This window comes from Psammomys obesus, unplaced genomic scaffold (assembly GCF_907164565.1).
Source record: "Psammomys obesus unplaced genomic scaffold, mPsaObe1.curated_primary_1811, whole genome shotgun sequence".
NCBI lineage: Eukaryota > Metazoa > Chordata > Mammalia > Rodentia > Muridae > Psammomys > Psammomys obesus.
The window spans coordinates 13,107,446-13,130,308 of NW_026585686.1; the positions used below are offsets into that span (position 1 = coordinate 13,107,446).

At 36.8% G+C, this 22,863-nt stretch overlaps 1 protein-coding gene across 5 annotated transcripts in view; it reads left to right on the top strand.

Moving 5' to 3' along the window:
* The window catches only part of Ptprd (protein tyrosine phosphatase receptor type D), a gene marked incomplete in the record, with an annotated part of 2,622,804 nt that overhangs the window by 2,492,985 nt on the left and 106,956 nt on the right, over window positions 1–22,863 (top strand). For 4 of the 5 annotated variants that reach the window (XM_055629942.1, XM_055629948.1, XM_055629955.1 and 1 more), the window contains 1 exon segment: window positions 5,608–5,705. In XM_055629942.1, the coding sequence (XP_055485917.1) occupies window positions 5,608–5,705 (98 nt within the window). 5 annotated transcript variants of the gene reach the window in all.

Here is a 22,863-nt window from a genome sequence, read left to right on the forward strand (position 1 = left end):
TAAAGCATGACATCATGGAAACTCTTTTCCAAGGTACATATTATCTCAGACATAAATATGGGTTATATATCTTAAGGGACTAGGATCTGGTGTGTTCTCTGACTGATAGAGTATAGAGGTTGCCAGCCTCTAAAGTACGTAAGGATGGGTTCTATTGACTGAGAAACAGGGCTAAAGATGAAGGTCTAGAGGGAAAGTCAGGGAAAAACACTGGAGGGATTTAGCCATACAGATAGCAAAGGTCACCAGGTTATTAGCAATATCTACTCCCAACCTTCTGGATGGGAAACAAGTGTACTCATCCTGTCTGTTAAAGAGATAAGCCTGTGTGTATAAAATTCCTGTTTCCCTTAGTGCTTCTGTGTGATGCCCTCTATGTCTTACCTTTGTCATCTATTCAATTTCAAGAATATGGTGGTACATCCACATTGAAAATTGTGAGGTTGTCACTTGATAGTTGATCAGGATGTTTAGCTGTGGGGACAGTTCCCCCACTAACCCCACATTTCCACTTCGCCCAGAAAGCAACAGAACAGAGTAGCTTCCATTCTCAGGCACCACACACATCTCCACATCCAGAATGACTGACATGAGGGCTGAGCCTCATTTTTCTGGTTGTTATTCAGATAAAAAGGTATACTTTTCTTTCCTGAAAAGCAAAACAAAATTAGCCCTCCAAGTCTGTTTCTCACAAAGAAAGAAAGAAAGAAAGAAAGAAAGGGGATAGTTCTTTGTAAAAGTGGCTGCTGAATAATAGCTAAGGATCCTTGGTTACTGTCTGTACCATCCTGACTCACTCAGTCCTTGGATTCTGCCTTTGGTCTAGAAAAATCAGCTCCTGTTCTAGACAGGAATCAGGGAAAGGAGATAAAACAGCATAGTAGTGTTTTTGCTATTCACCATTTAGGTGAACAGGCACAATTTTTGAACTTTTCAGTCCTATTGGATAAAATAAAAAACACTGGACTCTATTATCTCCAAAATGCATCTTAGTTAAAAATATCACAGTTTTGAAGTTTTACTTCATGCAAGAAAGCCACTCTGACTATTATCATCAGTAAGTACCAAGTTGAAAGTAGTGATCTTTTTTCTTTCCTCCGACGTGTATTATAGATTTCCGTATAGTGAAGAGAGCATTGGGCTTCATTCTAACATCATATCTGGTAAATGCTGTGGCGTCATTATGAAAACCCTGCTCAGGGTCAATGCAAACTTTTAAAATGCATTTGTGTTGTGCATCAATGATACCCTGATCCTGTCACGTCCTCAGCCATTGTTAGTTATACTTCAAGTTCTTTGCTGCTAATAATATCTAAAAAGAAATAATGCCTGTTCACAGGATATCACTAGCAAAAAAGTTTATTTTGTTCTCATAAATCCTGATAGGATTTTTTAGCATAAAATAGTAACAAATAGAATTACAAGGCTCCTATTGTCTTCATCATGAATTCTCGTAGGATGAATAGCCACTGCTAGGGAACTTAAAATATCAGTATCTGGATTAATTGGTCTGATGTGCAGCTGCAAAAAGACAACTTAGAATTAATATGAAAATATGTTCTGAATGAACACACACATACATGCAGGCACACACACTCATGCTTGTTTTCTGGACTGTGAAAATTGACCAGGCTTCCAGAAAAAAGCTGAGCAAATATTACTGTGTTGTTGAATATTAATATTTATTATTGAATTATCTTTTAGTTAAACAGTGTTTATTCTTAAACCAGGTGTATACCCAAATCACCACACAGAGACTAGGATGTATTTATTTAACCCAGAGCACAATGCTGGGCAATGATTACTCCATCCTAAATCTCTGAGCCCACATAGCTTCTTCCCATTCAGAATTTCCAACACTATACTTGCTTTTAGTCATATCTTAGGTCTGGTTCATCAATCCTCATGGTTCCAAGTGCTCTCCTCCTGAATCTCTGCTCTCCCACTCCTCCCACTCGTTTCTTTCTTCTCTTCTCCAGACCAGGATGTTCCACCCTGTACTCTCCATTGCACAGCATTGGCTGGTTGTTTTATTGACAACACAGAGAACAAATGGTGGCATGTTTACACAAACTTGAGACAGGTGATGCTTAGAATAAATATTACAATGCAATGTCTAGATTGAAACCAAATAGTGGGGTAGAAAAATCAGCATTTGAATGAACAAGGATAAATTGAATACATTCCACAAGAACATTATACCAACACTACAGTGAGATCAGTGTAGTCTTCTTAGTATTTTCAGTGTCTACTCCTTAATCCCGAATATGTATTGTTTCATTTGCATTTATCAGCAGTTGGCAATGGACAACTTTCTTCAAGAGAATTAGAAAGTAAACTCTTTGTCTTAGTTAGAGATTTTATTGCTGTGAAGGAACATCAGGACCTCAGCAACTCTTAAAAAGAAAAACTTTTAATTGGGCTGCTTACAGTTTAGAGGTTCAGTACCTTATCTTCATGGTGGGAAGCATGGTGGCACACAGGCAGACATGGTGCTAGAGAAGTAGCTGAGAGTTCTATATCAGGATTGGCAGGCAGCAGGAACAGAGAGAAACATTGGGCCTGGATTGGGCATTTGAAATAATGGATCCCTCCCCAATGCCACACTTCCTCCAACAAGACCATACCTATTCCATCAAGGTCCCACCTGTTATTACCACTCACTAATCATTCAAATATGAGTCTACAGGGGTCCAATTTTAGTCAACCTCCTTTTATGATTGTTTTTCTACATGAAATAAAGAGCTCCAGGTTAGAGTAACTTTTCCCATGTTTTATTTGACATCAAACTGATGTTGGTATTCAGCCATAAAGATAAGGAAATCAGTATCATTATATGGAGTAGGTACAGTTTTGGCCAGCTAAAGAAAATTTTCCTAAACATAAATAGCAAAAAAACTCAAGTGCATAATTATTTTCTGTTTTATAAAGAATTCTCTCCATACCTCAAAGCACAGCTGCCATAATTTAAAAATTGTTTTATAGGAACCACTCCTAAATGACCCTTGTTTGTCCAGAGTCTCTATCAGTATAGCGAAATAGTGTTCTGAAGAAGGATGCTGCTCGGAATTAACCTACTTTCATACTTTGATATTATATATAATGACACTGAGAGGCTCAATTTCCGGTCCCTGTTCAGTAGATATCAGAGCAGAAGTAACTTCATATTCTGTATCCCGGACCTACCTTTCCTTTGTAGTCCATGGAGTTCTTGTAGGTCCACCCCTTGTAGGTAAAATGGCCATTCTTGTCTGAGAAATTGGGTATATATGATACATATTTTCAAGCCTTAAGTACCAGATTTTTTTTAATGCTGTTTACAAAGAGTGAATACAGATTTGCTTGGATTTCTCTGTACCTAGTTTCCGAAAAAGTACTTTGAGAACACATGTCAGAAGTATATATGTGATCACATCTTGTGTTATTTCTTATGGTCTTCTGCTGTTATACTAATACTTTTCCCATCTCCAACTGGCTTTACTTTTGCAGCTTTGAGCAGTAATTCAGTCCCCTACGCCTCCCTGATTGGCTCTGTGTCCTCCCTCTCTAGCCAAACCACCACTCAGTCCATATATGATAATAACTCTCTCCCACGATTCGCTCGAAAAGGTCTAAACATCTTTGTCTGTTTTACTTTCTCTGTTAAAGCACTGCAATGATGTCCACATCAGCCATTTTCATGTCCAGATCAGTCTAACATCTCCTGTGCTTATGTATTTCCATTCTCTTTTCTGGGGAGTGCCTCATCTGGATAAGCTCACTCTTAGTTACTAGATTGCTGTCACTAAACTTCTCCCTCCAGAAAAATGTATATTAGTTCCATTCTGCCATCTGTATGAAAAGTTTCAGGAAGAGCTCCAAAATTTTGGTACAGATATATAATTATATCATCAACAAACAGAATCTACATCTAATCAACTCATTTCTGTTGGGCCTATAACAAGATTTTGGCTCATAGAAGTAGACCTTCACAGCCACGAACACAAAGCCACCACAGATCACATCGCAGCAGAATGTCTTGAAGAAGCAAAGTAGTTTTGTTTGTTTGTCGGTTGGTCTGTTTACTTAATTTATGATGCCATTGATAATTTGGCATGTCAGATAAAGGAACTTAGTGGGTGACTTTACATAGGCACCATTTCTAAAGTATTCATAAGTAATCTTGTCATGTTGATCTAACGGTCATCCTTCCAGCCTGTTACCCTCCAGAGTTGCAGTGACAGCACAGCATCACCAGAGCTTCCAGTTGGAGCTCCCCACTTCTAATTTTCTACTTCAGATGCTTCCCTGGGGGCATGTTAGTTCACTGTCTCAATCCAGCTGGAATTTGTGTCTTTTAATATCCGAGTCAGCAATTCTCTCTCATGGTACACTTGCAAAATTAATCTCAATGAGACAAGATCAAATCATGTGAACAGAGAGAAAACATCAGAAAAACACAAGAATCATCAAAATTAACGGCAGATTATTTTTAACAAACACTGTGAAATTAATGTGCCTTCAGCTGGCCGACTGAACTAAGATGTATCAGACCCCTCTCTGCTTTCTTTTCTTTCCTTTGTCTTTTTATTCACCATATGCTCATTTTCCTGAATTCATTTTTCATCAGTGGACAAAGATGTTTACATCTGGAGTAGCTTGTAAGTTTGCTGGGGGTTGAAGAGTGATACCTGGGGGGCAAAACACTACTATGTAATTAGTGTAGCCATTTATAAATGGCCAGGAAAAGGCTGCAACCCCAGCCTCTACAATCTGCTACTAGTGGAAACATTTTTGAAGTTCAGTTTGGTTTGGTGTCAGTGTGTTGTTGGTTAGCATTGTCAGTGAGCAGTTGTGCATGTCATTTTCTGTATCCATATTTGCATGTGAATGTTGTCACCTGACAGTGTCTGTGAAATACTAAAGCTATCCTCACCTATTATATTATATGGTAAACCCTGCACAAGCTTGCATTATATTAGTCCTTTATAAAGGTATATCAGGCTATCCATTTCATTTTTTAAAACAAATCCATACTTTCTTTTTTTTTTTTTATTTACACCATCATTTCCTTTACAGGTTCAGATGATTCCGGTTACCCTGGTAACCTTCATCTTTCAAGTTAGTTTTCTTTGATTATACATAAGTCACTTTTTGTTTCCTATCAAGCTGCTCCTCCTTCCCTTTCAGGCCTTCTTCACTGTCCTTTCTTTGGTTGACTTCATTCACACCATTTAATTCCACACAATTTCCATTCCATACAGTGCAGGAGAAGGAGTCTGAGATGCATAACAGTAATTACTCAAAGCAGAAGTTGACATCAGGCCAACTTTCAGTTTTCTTTGCTAGCTAACCTCATTGATTCACAGCACAGTAACACTTTTTTCTACACTAGGAATGCTAGTTTGGGGGATATGCTTGGTGAATTATCTACTTGGTTCCCAAAATCTTTCCTTTAGAGCATGTACTGCTTTGAGTAACCAGACTATCTGCCTGCTTCCTCACATAAAACATCTTTACTACTCACCTGTTTTCAGGCCATTTCTAACTCTAGCATTCACTATATTTTGGAAGTATTAACGTCATTTCTTTTTTAAGTCAAACTTATTTCCTTTTCATTTTTAATAGGTATGGCTAGCCATCCTCCAATACCCATCTTGGAACTTGCAGATCATATTGAAAGGTTGAAAGCAAATGACAACCTCAAGTTTTCCCAGGAATATGAGGTAATATACTTTGTTTATGCGCCAGAACTTCCAACTTATGCATGCCTTTGTTTTTAACTAGAAAATTAATATCAGTATTTCTAATTCAAACACAACTTCAAATCTGATACAAATTGAACAAATGAACAATTGAATTAATATAGTAGCTGCATTTTATAGGTATTGTTTTACATTTCTTTAGTGCATATTGAGTGATTTTATTTTCATGAGGTGTTCTGACTCAGTAAGCTTCCAAGTGTTCCAAAGAGGTGCAAATTAATTTATTCATAGTAAGAATCTTCACTGCAAAACATATCAGGAATAAGTAGGTTTTTTATTGTGTTTTATTTTTCTATATGCATGTGTATATATGAGTGTGCATACGTGGAAATCTGAAGAACAGTTTCAGGAAACAATTCTCCCCTTCAGCATGGGATTCTGAGAATCTAGACTCCTTTCCTGATGCGCCATTTTGCTGACCTCCTAAGTAGTAGATTTCTAAGTATGTTCCCCATGGCCTGACACCTTTGTATTTAACTGAATCACCATTCACTACACAAGGTGTTGACCAGAAATGTGCCTGTTTCCAAACTAGTATATTAAGTTTTAGAGTTCTTAAAGATTATATGTGAATTTTTTATGAATGTGTATGTGTGTGTATTTGAATACTATTGAGTGTGACATTTGTTAAGCAAATGTACTGCAAAACTGGCCATTTTTAGTATTCCATAACAACAGGAGCTCATGGTGAAACCTGTTCATGTATCACTACTAAATGAACATCACTGTTCTTGTACTTTGTGTTACAGCAAACTTAAAGATGCCACTACAATCCTGTAATTGTTCCAAACAACAGAGGATTGAAGGCTTCCTGAACTTCCCAGATTATATCATTAGATTCCTAATGGTTTTCTTTCAGGAGGTCTTAAAGCACAGTCTCCCTTTTACCTTTTCTTGGTCTTTGCTGCATCAGATTCAAATGCAGTTGTTCAGGGTAGTCTTTATCAGATTGAACAGTTTGTCCTATCACAGGCAGTGAGAAACCTCTGTGAGTCTACTGTCAAGTATCCAGAGAGCTCATAAACCTCAGGCTTACAGTATCTAAGAATGTGGAGCAGGAGGTCCATTGTAATCTGTATACATAGCCTTCCTAAATTCTTCAACTCCCTCTCTCTCTCATTTTTGTTTGTTTCTTTTTTTTTTTTTAACCACCTCCCAAGTCTTGGTGATTGAATCCAGGGCCTCATGCACTGCTCTAACACTGAACTGTGTATACTAAAATGCTTCTTTTTCATTTTGAGTCTGTCTCGCTAAGTTTTCTCAGATGCAGTATCATCCTACCTGCTTCCTGAGTAGCGGAGATCATAGAACCAGGCACTACATCCAGCTTCCTAGTGCTGTGCTGGATAAGCAAGCCATTTGAATTGGGGTCCACTATCTCTCCAGCCTTCCTCAGTTTGCATGTTCTAATATCTCTGTGCAATTTAGTAAAATACAAGAGTTGGGCTTTTTTTTCCCCTTGAGAATGGGCAAAGTCATATTTTCCATTTTTCTGAGAAAACATTATAAAAAATTAAAACTTGACTAAGTGTTGTCATATTTTCTTAAAGCCCTGCTTCTCACCTCTTCACTGTTCTTCCACTAAGTGCACCTCCCCCCTTGATAAATGATACAACCACCTTTAAAACAGCTCTAGTACCTTCTTATTTGGAGCTTGGAGATGGAAATAGAGTTATAGCAATGAGAAGAAGGAAAGTAAAGAATAAATCCTGGGGCAACAGAAACTCTTAGTTTAAGGGTCAGTTTTTTTTTTTTTTTTTTTTTACCAGAATCTTCACTGCTCTTCATTGTTAATTTGTTAAGTCTTCATTGTTTTTTAATGTATTTTCTTTGTGACCCTGTTTAAATTTTTTATATGTAATGATGTAATAGGTCACAGAATTTAAAAATATAATCTCTCAGCTGATCCATGAACCACCATTCCACTCTCCATTAGCAAAAACTTCAAGCTGCTCCAGCAAATTTACTTGTATCCATTGAATGAAATAGTTGGCTTCACTTATTTAAAAAAAAATTTCTCAAGAAATGTTCCATGCAAAGCTAAGCTAATGATCATTTTGTTCAGAAACACTCCTTAAAAGTAGCTATGAACTGCATGCTGGCATTTCTGCTATTAGCAGCTCCCAGAGTCACCACAGCCATTGACATGATAGCCCATACAGTCTTTATCGTTCATCAGGAAGATGATCTGTGATTAAAGCTCCCTGGGCTGGAATTGACTGGACTGTGGTTTAACAGCCATGAAGGAGAATTTAAGTGCTGTAGTCATCTGTGGTAATAAGATTAAGGCCTTTACATAATAATATCACAGAAACACTTTGGGAAATTTTTTTCTTACTAGCTACCATAGAAATCTGAATATATTTTAACTGGTTTTCAGTGAAGAAAATAGAAGGAAAAACTCATTACTCTCAAATGCCTCTTTATTTTGGCATAATCAATATAGATTAATGTTTATTGAAACTGCAAAGCTAAATTCATCACCCTAGGTTTGAAACAAATAAATGTTAAAGATAGGAAAGTTCTTTACAATGGTCCTGAGGTCAGAATAGGTGGACATAAGTCAAATTGTACATCAGGCCCAATTATTACAGACAATGATAGCTGAAAGTATGGCCTAAAAATGAATTTAACATTATCTCTGAAGGTCATTGTAAAGGCTTTCAGCTTTCATATTCTTCTATGAGGAAAAAAAGTCGGTGAAATGTAAGTAATCCCAGATTGAAAATAGCATCTGCCAAACACAGACTAGAATCCGCTTTCCAGGCAACAGATTCATCTTATAAACATATAAAATTCAAAATAAATGCAGGTTTTTCAAAACAGAATGGCATTGTTTGAAAGTCTGGTATATTTTAAACTCAGATCTCTAGTGGCTAACATAGTAGAAAAAGCCAATAATCATAGCATGTGGAAGGTGTATGGTATCATACATTTAAAGTCCAGTCTGAGCTATACTGTCTTTAAAAAATAAAATGAATTTTTTTCTTAGACTCCATCTTAGATTTTCTTAGATTTTTTTTTAGTTTTTGTATTAATTACAGTTTATTCACTTTGTACCTCAGCTGTAGCCCCCTCCCTCATTCCCTCAAATTCCACCCTCCCTCCCTCATCTCTCATGCCCCTCTCCAAGTCCACTGGTAGGGGAGGTCCTCCTCCCCTTCCATCTGACCCTAGCTTATCAGGTCTCATCATGACTGGCTGCATTGTCTTCCTCTGTGGCCTGGTAAGGCTGCTCCACTCTCAGGGTGAGGTGATCAAAGAGTCAGCCCCTGAGTTCATGTCAGACACAGTCTCTATTCCCCTTATTATGGAACCCATTTGGATACCCACATTTGGATACTGAGCTGCCATGGGCCACATCTGTGCATGGGTTCTAGGTTATCTCCACGAATGGTCCTTGGTTAGAGTATCAATCTCAGAAAAGACCCCTGTGTCCAGATTTTTTGGTTCTGTTCCTCTCCTTGTAGAATTCCTGTCCTCTCCAGGTCTTTCTATCTCCCCCTTCTTTCATATGATTCTCTGCACTCTCCTCAAAATTTGGTCATGAATCTCAGCATCTGCTTTGATACACTGCTGGGCAGAGTCTTAGATTTTTAAGAGAATTTTGATGAAAGATCTCTGAAGACTTCATTTTGAAAGTTGATATCCTTTATTTAGCATTATACAATATAGAACATGATTCTCCACTCTTCACCACTTCTCGTGATGACAAATAGACACTAGTATGTTTAAGACTCAATTGGAAGACATCATCAGAGTACTATTTTTATCAATACATATACATTAAATATATATGCACAAGTACAGTTTAGATTAGACACATTGTTGGTGTTAGTTACTTTTCTAATACTGTGAAGAAATGCCACAAGCAGATATGCTTATAGAAAGAGTTTGCTGGAGCTTACAGTTTTAGAGGATGTGTCCTTGACTGTCATAGTGGGGAATATTATACCAGGCAAGCAAGCATGGCACTAGAGCAGCAGCTGAGAGCTTACATCAGCTGAAAAGTTACACCGTTAGACACAGCTACAAGGTGGAGAGAAAGTATAAATGGTATGGGCTTTTGAAACCTCAAAGCTTGCACCTGGTGACATATCTCCTCAAGCAAGTCCACACTTCCTAATCCTTCCCAAACAATTTTCCTAAATTGGAAACAAGTATTTGAGTGTGTAGGTACCATTCTATTAAAATCACCATAGATGGTAACTATAACTATAGAACTATTTAAGGAAAAGCACAAGAAATCAAAGGCATGCAGTCAAAGGATGCTTCAAATACCAATGTCCAAAGCTAGAAGCCTCCTGCATTTTCTGAAGTCTTCACTAAAATTGTCTCTGTGCTTCATTCACCTGGCTTCATTCTTTCTGCTTTGCCATGTTGAATAAGAGACTGTATTTTTTTTAAAATATGTTTCTAAGAAGATCAAGACAATTATATATTTCTAAGAATAATAAGGAATACAATTAATGAACCAATACACCTAAGAACTACTGAAAATTTGTCAAAGTGGGAATGGAAAACTGAGTAAATATAGAAGAAGAAGCAGTATGAGCAGAACTTTGAAGAAGAGTACTAGTATTTTTCCAATAGCAGAATCAAAACACATACATGAAGGATATTCTCATCATCACATAAGTAGCACTGACATTACCCAGGATATTAGAGATGCAGAGTTTTAGTTACTGTCCCAAACTTGATGAGTCAGATCTGCTGTTTAACAAGATTTTTTTTTCTTTTTCAAGACAGGGTTTCTCTGGATAGCCTTGGCTGTCCTGTACTTGCTTTGTCAAAAAGGCTAGCCTCAAACTCACAGAGATGTACCTGCCTCTGCCTCCTTGAGTGCTAGGATTAAAGGCATGGGCCATTCTGCCTGACTTAGTATTATATCTTTACAAAGGAAGTGTATGTAGAGAAACAGCATTGAGTGGACTTAGGATGGTACAGTTGTTTATGTGAGAGAGTTAAGTGAGATGAAATTGGACCAGTGTGGAAGGCCAAGAGTTTTCATGAGCTTCCATTGCAGTGTCAATTATGAGACCTAAGTATTATGGTGGTGGAGAGGGTGTGGGGTTTAATACAAACAAATTTGCAATTTGATTTGAATATTTTGTCCAGTTGTAGCCTTGTACAGTGGCATACCCTAATAAGTTCCTCATCTATCAAGTATATGGCTAGGAAAGTTAGGGAATACATGTCTATACGTATATTAATGGCAGCTTAAAAACTGGGAGCTTTTGATAAAGGGAACCAGTGAAAGTAATTACAGCCATTACTTTAAAAGCATTAGGTAAATATTAAAAGGTTAAAAGTGTACATTACAGTCTTATCATGCCTATTCCGAGGAAATTCATTCTCTCCTTAAACAGGTATGCTAGTGAAATTTTGTTTTACAGTATAATCAATTTGATGTTTAAAAATCTTCTCAGATTATGATGAGAATTCAGAATATATTTACAAAGTAATTTCGCAATATGGTTAATTTACGACCATATAAATATAGAGAATATAGAGAAAAAAAATATAGAGAACTCGTAGTGAAGATGAGCAATTGGGAGATTATTTAAAGCGATGCTAGTTTAGGAACAGATAAATTTGAACTCAAAATTGTACAATTTTCTGCCTCCTGTGCATTGCCACAAGTGCCCTCTTAACATGAGACTGGCAGGAGAAACTTTATGTCCCTTTTTGCCTACAAACTAAATTCAATAAGTTATTCCCATGAATAGATTTGTTCCATCCCATGAGTCAAGGCCCCAAGGCCTTGCATGTATGCCAGGAATGATGATCAAGGTGTGCTAGGAAGACAAAATAAAGTATGACTTCCAGTTTGGTTCTTAATATTCATTTTCTCCAAATTAAATTCTAACTCAATTATATTCAAGTTTTTACAAACTCTGTGGTCTGAATTGAGGTATTCACCTGCCTTAAAACACAGTTAACAATGAAACCACTTCAAAATTCCTGACAGTTTGCTTATAAGTACTTTAAAAATAGTTTTGCAAGTTATTTGAGAATTTTATACACGGATGTAATGTGTTTTGCACAAATCAGCTTCCTACACTATACTACCAGAATCAACCCACTACATCTCCCTTTCAATTTTCACACTTTTTTCCCCCCACAAAACCATTGAGTCGAGTTAGTGCTTTCAGTATGGGCATGGTTGTAGAGTCATTCATTGAAGCAACTTATCAGGACCCATATCCCCGAAGAAAACTGACTCTTTCTCCACCAAGCAGCCATCAGCACCTCAGCTGTGGGTGGAACTTCATTTGTTTTCCCCATGCTAGAATTTTGACTAGCTTGTTGTTGCAGGTTCCATGCATTCTGTGAGTTTATATATATAACAGTCCTGACTTGTTTAGAAAACACTGTTTCACAATAGTCTCCCACAATAGAACCGCCCATTGGTTTGATAACATGGATATTATGGGGATAACCAACCAGTTTCTGATAGAATTTTAATTCCTTTTAAGACATTCTCTGTCCTAGCTCTGGTGACCACACAGACAGTTGTCAAGAATCAACTTTCAGACTTGTTAGTACCAGCTCTTTCTATTTGTAGTAATGCCTTAAAATTATATATCAAAACTACCATATACAATTCTTTTATTGTAATTGGAAAGTGAAAATATAACTGGTTTTCAGAATTCCTCATTAGAGTACAACTTTGCTTTTTTTGTTTCTGTCATGAAGGTCAACCTGAGTTTTGTTACCATCTAAAAAGATGGACATCTCTGATCATTGCACTTATCATCTTTCTGCATTTATCATCTACATGTGCTAAGGATTTCTTCCATTGCCCTTTATGTCAATAATGATAAGGCTTTTCTAGAAAACTTTACTGATGTCAAAGCCTTCACCTTATGATTTTATCACATCATGTATAGTATCCATTATTTAATAAACTCTGCATAATATACTGAAAGAGGAAAAGAATAATATTGCTGTTTCCTTGATGAGTAATGAAATACACAAACACATTTCTGAGATATGTTGAGACATTAAACATTGTTTGGAACAAATTTTCAAGTGTTAAGAGCACTTAGAACATGAACTTGGAAAAGAAAATTTACTCATTATCATACACCTACCATGTGATAGAATAAAGAGCTGATGGTATGTTCATCTTCACTCCAACTTGAATTATTTCTCTTGGAGAACTAATTCTTTTTCTGTTTGTTTCTTGTTATGTCCTAATCTCCTGTAGATAAAAATATTTCTGCTGAAATCCTGTGTGGATACTATAGTAACCACATTGCCTTGTATAACTATCCATCAGAATAGTTGGTGGTTTTCCTATGACATGTTGATAGTATATTTCTTTTCTCCAGGGATAAATAATCCCCTGTGGTAAACATATTTCTACAGAAAAGAAACAAACATGGCCTGTCATCAAAGCAGTGACTACAAAAGAAAACATTTTCATTTTTCCCAGAACAAAGTTCTCAGTGTATTTGACCATGCCACAGCACATTAAAGACACAAATCTATCTTCAACAAACCTTTGTTATTTGCATGTATGTGCATGTGTGTGCATGTGTGTGCCTGTGTCTGTTTATGTCTCTGTGTGTTCTGCTTTTGAATCTGTTGGATTTTCCTAGGAAGTTGCACTTCTATTTTCAATAAGAAATAACACAGTAGGTGACAAATATTTGTTTCAAAAATTTTTCCCAAGGTATAAAATTGAAACATGGGCCATAAGAGTTTACTGTTGCTGTTGTTTTATGGTATTAAACAAATTGTGGTCATTTATGTAGTAGAATGGAAAATGAATAATTTCATGAACTAAAAAAGAAGTGAAAATGTTTTATTCACTGGTATGGATAATTTGAGTTGAGGAAAATGAACAGCTAAATTAACTAGTCAGTCAGTGTGAGATTCTTCTGCAACAAGATTGTAAGGCAGTCATTTGTTAATTTCTCTACTTCTCGAAGTGGGACTTGATCTCTCTCCCCGCCAATTAGGGCATTGTATTTATTGAGCTAACAGCAGAAATACTATAGCAGAATGGTCAACTGCACCAGTCAGACGACTAGAATTTGTAGAATTTGTAGAATTTGGCTTAAGTAACGTGAAAATAAGTTTGTACCTGAAGATGTCCATAAGGGTTGCTGATAGAAATGCTTACTCATATTAGTAGATATTACTTTTTTTCATTACATGTAAATAGCATCAATGTTAAGATACCACATAATTATATAGACTACTGAGAAAGAATTATTAAGTAATTATATCTTGTCATTGGTTTTAAGATGTCAATCAATCGGAAATGTTGCAATGTTGGAAAGAAATCTGTGTCTTAAAATCAGTCAGACTCTAGCCTTTTTCTATCATTTGCCAAACCCAAAACACTTTGGTGAATCCAGTAAACCATGATTTAATAAGAAAGAAAAATGAAAACTCCGTAGCTTAAGCAAGCACCATTAAACATTACTCTGCTTTCCTACATTCCAGTGTCATTCTGTGTTCAGATGTTCCTGGTCAGGTGACAAGGCATCTCAGCATGTTGTTGCCACATGGTGACAAGCTCACCATTGGGCAGATAGCAGATGATTAGCCAAGCTGTGTGTCTGGATCAATTTTGAACTAAACATACAGTTCACATACACAAAAAAAAAAAAAAAAAAGAAAAAGAAAAGAAAAGAAAGAAAAATAAAAACTTCTTTCTTATGATCAAAATTGCTATTACCAACAACAGGAGCACACATAATAAAGAGTGTCTTATGTCAAAAGAGCTGTTTTCCCAATCGACATCTCTACCTGATCTATCAGCATCACAGCCTTATTTTCAGACCCTTTTCTCTCAGAAAAATAGACTTTTATTATCTTTAGACCACACAGAAATGAATACATTTTAATGAAAACTCTTTAGCTTTAACTCCAAGGTGCCTGCTGATTAAACTCCCAGTGTGGACTTTACAGGGAGGATGGACCAGACAGTTGGCAATCTGAGAAGATGATTTTTTTGGTCCATAGTTAAGATACAGCCTCACCAACCAGGATGTAAAGTAACAGAGTATCCCTTCCCATCTGGCTATCCTTCTGCATCTTATAAACAAATGTAGCAGGACACAAAGACACAGCACCTCTTCTTAGAAGCACTATCTTAAATCAGAGTGTTGATCTGTGCTGAGTCTTTCATTCTTGCTGAACCCATGCAGATATTAAGAACTCCAAATGCAGCCAATACCCAAGCTTCAGAACTCCCTTCTATTTAGACTTTTCAAGTTGTTATTTCTAGCCCCTCTTAAAAGAAATATATGTCATTGTTTTCTTAGCAGCATCAAACTCTGAATCTTCTAAGCACTTGTAGTTTATTATTTACTTCTCCAAACCCTGCTCACTCCAGGAAAACCTCTCATCCAATAAATATAGTTGTCTGGTTTGCAGACCTTGCTCTCATATAAGTTCCCCTTTGCTGAAGGGCTTTTGACCACTACTGGACATGATCATAAGTAGCTTTCCTCTTGCTCTCATATGGTGCCCAAGGCTCATAGGAAGCAACTAATCCTAAAGTGTTTGTAGTTCCCAAGTAAGATTTAACTTCATGAGAGCTACAGGAAAAACATTCTTAAGTTTTATTGCTTTGAAATTAAGTTGATATTTTACCGACAGAGTGTAAGTGAACATTGGAAGAAGCAATATACCAGCTATTTGAATAGCTTATGTTACTTGACAAACATTTACTGCAGAACAAAGGTCAAGAAAAGAGCTTTGCCTTGGATGAGTCTGCAGTTTCCTAAGATAACATGAAAATCGATAACAGCGAATTAGGCAGGAGTAAAGAGATGCTTCCCTGAGAGCATGTGGCTTAGAGAATCAAGGATGTTGGCTACAATTCTATAAGACTCCAGATCAAGAGAGCTATGTATGTAGAGGCATGGCAATGGGACAAAACATGGCTTGCTTGGGGACTCTCTGGGCTGTGATGTGGTTGTAACTGCCATAGGACAGTCATGTCGCTGTCAGGTGCAAAAGTTGGTAGAGAGGTCACCATACCTAGGTAATCAGTAGGCACTGAGTATCACCAAATGTATTTTCAGGTCATAGAAATTACTTCCCACTCCTAATCATAAAACAAGCAGTAAAAATGCTTGAAGGGCCCAGTCAACACATCTGTGTTTCTTTTCCCCAGAAAAGGGCTTTTTGGGAGAATTTTAGTAATGTTGCAATGAGAAAGTTGGAGTAAAGATGGTGAGAGTATGTTTTCCAAATCACAAGGATGCCATTGCTTATCCATGCATTTATTTTCAAATTTAAAAGTGGTAGTGGAATAGTTCTTAGTCTTTGTTTTGCTATGTTTAGCTGAGGCCAAAGTGTGGTTGAGCATAGTATCATGTTTGGGGAGCATATAGAAAATTAAAGATAAAGATGTGAGCCTTGAACATTGCAAGAATTTACTTTATCGTGTTTTATTATCATCATAAAGGTAGCAGTTGATATATTTGACTTTAACTAAAATGTTCATACGTGTTACATCCTCAAAACTTAATTCTCACTTACTCACTGTAAAAGCAGATATTCATCAGACTAGGCTGCAGCCAGAGGCTTATGCAGAACACAGGTACTTAATTCATTCTTACTTTCCTTGCTCCCTACCCCTCTTTCTTTTTGATCTTGCCAATTTATGAGTAATTTTTACATTATCCTTTTCATTTTAAGCTATATAAGATTCATACAATAATAATAACAATAATATCTGACCTTTCTGCAGAGTTCCACAAGGTAGATAGTTCTCATGTGCCTGGCCATCTTTTAAAATACATTATATATAGCAGTTTATTCGTTTATCCAGAGAGCTTCTATTAGTATACCATATTACAAGAGAGGACACTGAACACAGGGAAGTAGAATAACTTGCTTATGGCCACATCACAGTCACCTACCAAGCTAGAATATCGACCCAAGGCCACATAGTCTGGTGTCTAGATCACACTGTGACTGGTTAAGGAAAACTTCATCTGCCTATTTCTTTACTGTAGTTTGAAAGGACCCTGCTATCCTGGGTGTGGTCCAATGGCCAGAGATTACCTTCTTTGGAATGAGAGGGGGTTTTTGTTTTGTTTTTCTTAATAGGTCTATATTGCTACTCTAACAAGTTCAAGGCCAGTCTAGGCATGTAGAGCCTGCCTCAGAAGCCCCTAAAAAAATTAAGTTAAAAATAAACAAAACCATCAAATTCTATCATACTCATCCCAACTCAACAACTTTTCTGTAGCCACAGATAGTAATTGTGAATGTCAGTGAATCCAGGGCACTAGGAAAGCAGAAAGGAAAAAGATTTCTTAAGGGACTAGAAGGCACAGAGACAGAGCCTTGACTCTCAGATGTGGTGGTTAGAATTTACTTGGTCCTTGTCTTGACATTTCAATGCTTGATTGAATCAGCTGGCCTATGGATCCTAAAGGTAAAAACATTACCTGTCAACATGCCCCCTCTCCACAAATGACAAACCATGATCCAGCATCATTTGTAAGACCTAGGATCAATCCTGTTGCTATAATAAATGAAGTCACGTAAAACCACTTAATAATATGTTGCTCTTTCCTTTAAGATTTTAAAACATTTGTCTATGCCAAATCCCCCTTTATGTTTCTATAACTTGACTTTGCATAAGAATCTCCCACTGATCTGAAAAGAGTAGAATTTTAACTCCATTGATACAGATTCTAGCATATTTTGATGGCAGAGCATGCTATCTTTGTCTTTGCACATTTATTTTTAAGGTGTTGTGGTAGTAGATGTGTTTGCATAACTCCAGCTTTTATTTCCATGAAAGTGTGTCAAATGGTGCATAAGCAGCTGAAGAAAAGATAAAAGCCTCAGTCGGAGGAGATAAGGCTGGGAAGACTTTCAGTCTACCTTCCCTTACCCTGTTTTTAGTTTGCGTGATTATTGCAGAATAATATTTAAAGTGGATGCTACAGTTCAGCTTGCCCTTTTGGTTGCCTGTTTCAGAGTGCCCTTCCTCACAGGCTCTGTCTGCTCGGTGCTGTCTCCACCCAGAGAGCAGAACTGCCGCAGTGACTGAGGAAGTGTAATTAGTCTAGTTAATGAGCGGTGACATGCTACCTCCCTTTGAATTCAGAGAAGCTAGGGCGCTGTCTCTGGGAAGGTGGGAATTTAGCCCCCTTCCAAGTAATTAATTGATGTCCTTGTCATCAGGAGAATAAAATTTTTAGTCTAATTGTTGATAATGGTGGATGTTATTGTGCAAGTGGGACATTGATTTCCTTGTTTTTCTCATTTCTGTTCTTGCAGAATTGATCCTTGTCACAGCTCAGAAATTCTCCTATTATCTAAAAATAAATAAATAAACAAGCAAACAAATAAATCCTATGCACCAAGGGGTTTTAATGCAGGGGCAAAGAGATTCCACTGTGGAGTTGTGGTTGAGGATTCCTGGGATCTTTTAATCTAGTCTGTTTCTGTCATTTTGCCAGAGAAATGATTTTTCAACTACTTTTAGTGATGTTGCTGAGGTAACTTAGGAACTTTCATGTATTATGTAAAAGATGATGTTTTCTAAGTAGACTCTCTAGACAAGGAAACATACAGTGTATTAAGGTAGTTCTCAAAGTCATGATAACTTCTTTTGCCTTTTGTCCGACAATCCAGATTGTAAAGTGAATGGGGAATTGTGTTTCATCAAAAGATTCTGCTATAACAAGTGATTTTTAGTTTTAAAATATTTATCATATGCATTTTATGTGTATGAGTATTGCCCTGCGTACATGCACAGAGGTCAGAAAACGGTACTGGATACCCTGCAGTAGGTGGCTATAAGCCACACTGTAGGTGTTGAGAACGGAATGAAGATCCTCTAGAGGAACAACAAATGTTTCTTACCACTACTCTGCAGCTCTCTAGCCCAAAAGAAGACGATTATTAGTAGTAGATGAACACGAATCAAGGCAGTCATAAGCAAAAATTGAGTTTGTGTGAGATATAGTTTATATCCACCTATGTTTCCTTTCTTTCTTTTTTTTTCTGAGCAAGAGTATCACTGTGTGCCCCAGCCTGCCCTTGAACCAGTGGCTCTGCCAGATATTGGATAGGAAAATTATCTCTTGTTCAATCCAACACCCCACCATTAGCCTTCACAGACCAGCAGATTCAGTATCTTTCTCCCTCCTGTTTTATCATTAAAATAATTGGATGAAAAGAATACTTTGTTTCCCTAAGACTTCATCTGCTCTTGGTATCATTTGCTCTTAAAAGAGTTAAGCCTTTTGTGTTTGATTTATAATTATTGCCACAGCAACTGGCTACAATGCCATAGAGCAAGGGTTAGAATTTTTGTTAGAAATAGGCCAATTCATGCTGCAAACTCCTAACACAACACATCGCACTGTGCTTCAGCATGCAGTGACAGTGGATCCTGTCAGTGGAACTTCAACCAGACTCACTGGAACCCTCAGAGTCTTGGGTCTGAAAAGAAGTAATTTCTTCATGGCTAGGCAATATAACATTTATCAATTTGCCTTTGCACCACTCGGTTAAAGACTAGCTCCTACTTTTGTTTTTGTTTTCAAATAGATTACTTTCACTTTTATTTATCTTGCCTTAATCATAGAGTTCATTGTTTATTTTTTTTTTTTAGTAAGAAGTTTATATTTATTAACTTCTGAACCACACATGGAAATTCACATACATTCGACTCACATATGCATTCACATATGCACACCAAATCCACACACAAACAAAATCATACAGCTACAAAACTGAAGTATTCTGGTGTTTAACAAGTTAAAACATAAGATAAATTCTGTGATAGAGTTCATTGTTTATTAAAAAGCTTTCACATGAAAAAAAAATAGGCCAACTCTGTGAAGTAAAGTAGTTGCTCACTTTTTTTTCACATATCACACATAACAAGAAAGACCAATTTGAAAATTATTAGGTATTTTTAAAATAATTGTAAGAACATTACTACCCGCTTTGCTAGAGGCCTTTGTGCTTTCTAAGGTAATCAGCTGATCTTCTGGAGCCAGCATTGGCTGGCTTCTTTTTATGTGCTAGGAACTTTGCTACACTCTGGAGTAGAAGATAAATAATGCAGACAACCCTAGCCCTTGAATTCAGCATTTAATGGTCTCTTCAGGTTTTTTGCTTTGTTTTGTTTTGTTTTTGTTTTTTCAAACTTTAGTTTTGCCACAATAACTAGATTTTGTTAAGTAGAAGTACAATGTAGCTGTGAGATTGTCTTTGCTGTAATTAGACTTGGACTTTATTATATTTCTTATATTCAGTGGTATGGGGTGATAGTTTTTTTTCCCCCTGACATTCAGAAAGCTAAGGAGTTCAGTGCAGTTGGAGTGGGAGCAAAGGTCTCAGAGCTGTAATTCAATGTCTGTATTTGCTAATCCCATTGACAGAAAAATAATTTCTTCAGACTTCTATGCCTTTGGAACCTTCTCAGAGAAATTCATTCCCCTCCATGTTCTTTTACTTGAGTGTATGTAAAATGAGATTAGGGAACAACATTTGTTCTTTATTATGTTTCCCTGGCAGACTGCTTAATGTTTCCATAGGTTGTGGGAGCGGTTAAGAAGCATACCATCATATGCTCCAATTTCAACCAAATTCCCCTAGCTGGATCAAATACAGAGCTGCAGAGGGAAATGTAGAAACCTAGAGTATCATATGGTTCTTTTTATGTTCTGTTCACTCTCTAAATCACTGGTTAAGGTGTTCTGCTTGTTTTTAATATATATCTTGGAAAAGGAAGATATGTCTTTCAGGGCATACCATTTATGTTCATTTCTTTGCCCACTGTGTATATATAAGAATATCTTGCTTCCGTGGGGATTTTGTTTGTTATCCTGTTGTATTTTTAAAATACATCTTCAACTTAGAATTAGTCACATTCTGTATTGCAAAAGCAGACTATCTCCTCACTAAAATATCTCTTTAAAAACAATATATGAGCTGAGCATGGTAGTGCACACCTTTAATCCCAGTACTCAGGGAGGCAGAGGCATGTGGATCCCTGTGAGTATGAGGCCAGTCTCTACAAAGGGAGTCTAGGAGAGCCAATGCTACCCAGAGAAACCCTGTATCGAACAAAACAAAACAAAACAAAAAACAAACAAACAAAACATACATTTAAAATAAAGTAAGATTTCTTAGGATAAAATTTTTATTTGCTTTTAATTATTGATATACTAATAGTGTTTATTCTGTGAAAGGAATTCATTTTACAATGACATTACAAATTATTAAAAAGACATATATAAATTTTCTAGATAGTTTATGACTGCTCAGATATGTCTAACATTGGATATGAAAAGAAATATTATCATCTTTTAACTTTTTAGGCCCTGTTTAGTTTGTGCAAATTTAAGAGGCAACTTTAGCCAATGAGTAGCTTTCACAGTATTAATAATTGATGTTGAAAAATTGATAGCTCTCAGAATGGTTAGGGAGATATTCTGAAGCCTCTTCTATTCCTTTCCTGTCAGGCTCATAGTATTTAACTACATTTTATGATTTGATGAATGAAAGTCACATATGTTTATGGATATTTTATGTTTAGCTACACTGGGATAGCTATTTTATAGCTGGCTATATTTCTACATAGGACTTTATCATGGAATAAAGACTTGTCAAATGAAAAGATAAGTTTTGCAGTATCATATGCCAGTACTCAGGTGCAGACTCAGGAGGAAACTCGTCATTTTATAGTCAACAAGGTCTATATAGAGAATTACAGATCAGCATGGGCTACAAGGTGAGACACTGCTGTATATGCAGAAAATGAATAAGTTATAATGATAATAATTTAACCAACTTTAAGAAAAGAAATACTAGGCTGTATTTAGATAATTGTCACAGGATGTACTGTAATGTTGGATGTTAGATATGTAAGCAAATACTTAAGAACGTTCTCAACTCAAGAATGGACTGGGAATGTGGAATTGTGCAAACCTTTCAAGAAAGGAAAATTTTACAAAAAGAGGAATGATTAAAAAACAATTTGTCAGGCTAGGATCAGATAGAAGGGTAGGAGGATTTCCCCATTCAGTGAACAGGGGGAGAGACAAGGGAGGAGAAGAGGGAGGGCAGTGGGATTGGAAGGGGATAAAGGAGGGGGCGACAGCTGGGATAAAAAGTGAGTATTCCATTGTGAGGTCAGAACTGAGAACCCCCAGCAGGGACAGTGAAAAACAACGACGGGTTGAAATTTAGGCGCATTCATCATGCGGACTATATCTATCGCACTTAAGAGTGAGTAGGATGCACCATGAAGGGCACAGCGTGTCAACCGCTGACTTCAAAGAACTTCAGTTCAGTATAAGTGGTGTGATCCAATCAAACAAGAATAATTGTTAATGTGATCCCTGCCAAAGAGTTTGGCAAGCTATTTCAGAGACACTTAGATCAGTGGTCGTAGTCCATTATCTTTAAGTTTCAGGTGCTTCTCGTAGATCATCTTTGCACCTGTAAGTGTAACATTTGGGAGGGTTTTATTTGTTTAATATGCACTGCATTCCCTTGGCAGAAACTTGTTTCACTGAAAACTTACACTTTGAGCATGTAGACATCTCTCTGACAGTAGTATATAGAAAACCCATATATGGACTAAAATGCAGGATGACAACTGCCATAATTTCTTTACATTCAGATTCATTGAACTATGGCTATATGAAGCAACCAGCTCTTTGTTGATGACAGATTTATTGAAGGCAAGCTTTCAGAAGGCTTGTACCAGAAATCCCATTAAAGTGCTATCCATTAAACCATTAAACTGGTCATTAAAGCTGTTAGTGCAGACTGTTAGTCCTGAGTTATTGTCTCACCATTCTTAGTGGTTTCTGCAAATAACATTCCACCCTATGCTCCTTTATGCTTCATACAGCAGCGTCTGTCCTCTGATCAGAATTTCTGGTAGATAGGAGGGACTCTTGTTCTTTACAAAAGAGATACTCTGTTGTGTGGATTGAAACAAGAGATTGTGACCATGTGTCTTTTTGTTCCTAAGTATACAGGGTAAAGACTGTGCTTAAGATCTCATGCTTTTTTTTTCTCTAGTGGGAAAAAAGTTTACTAAAAATCTCACCATGTGGAAAGCTGTAGTGTCGTTTGTCATTACCCTAGAAGTTTTGGGAAT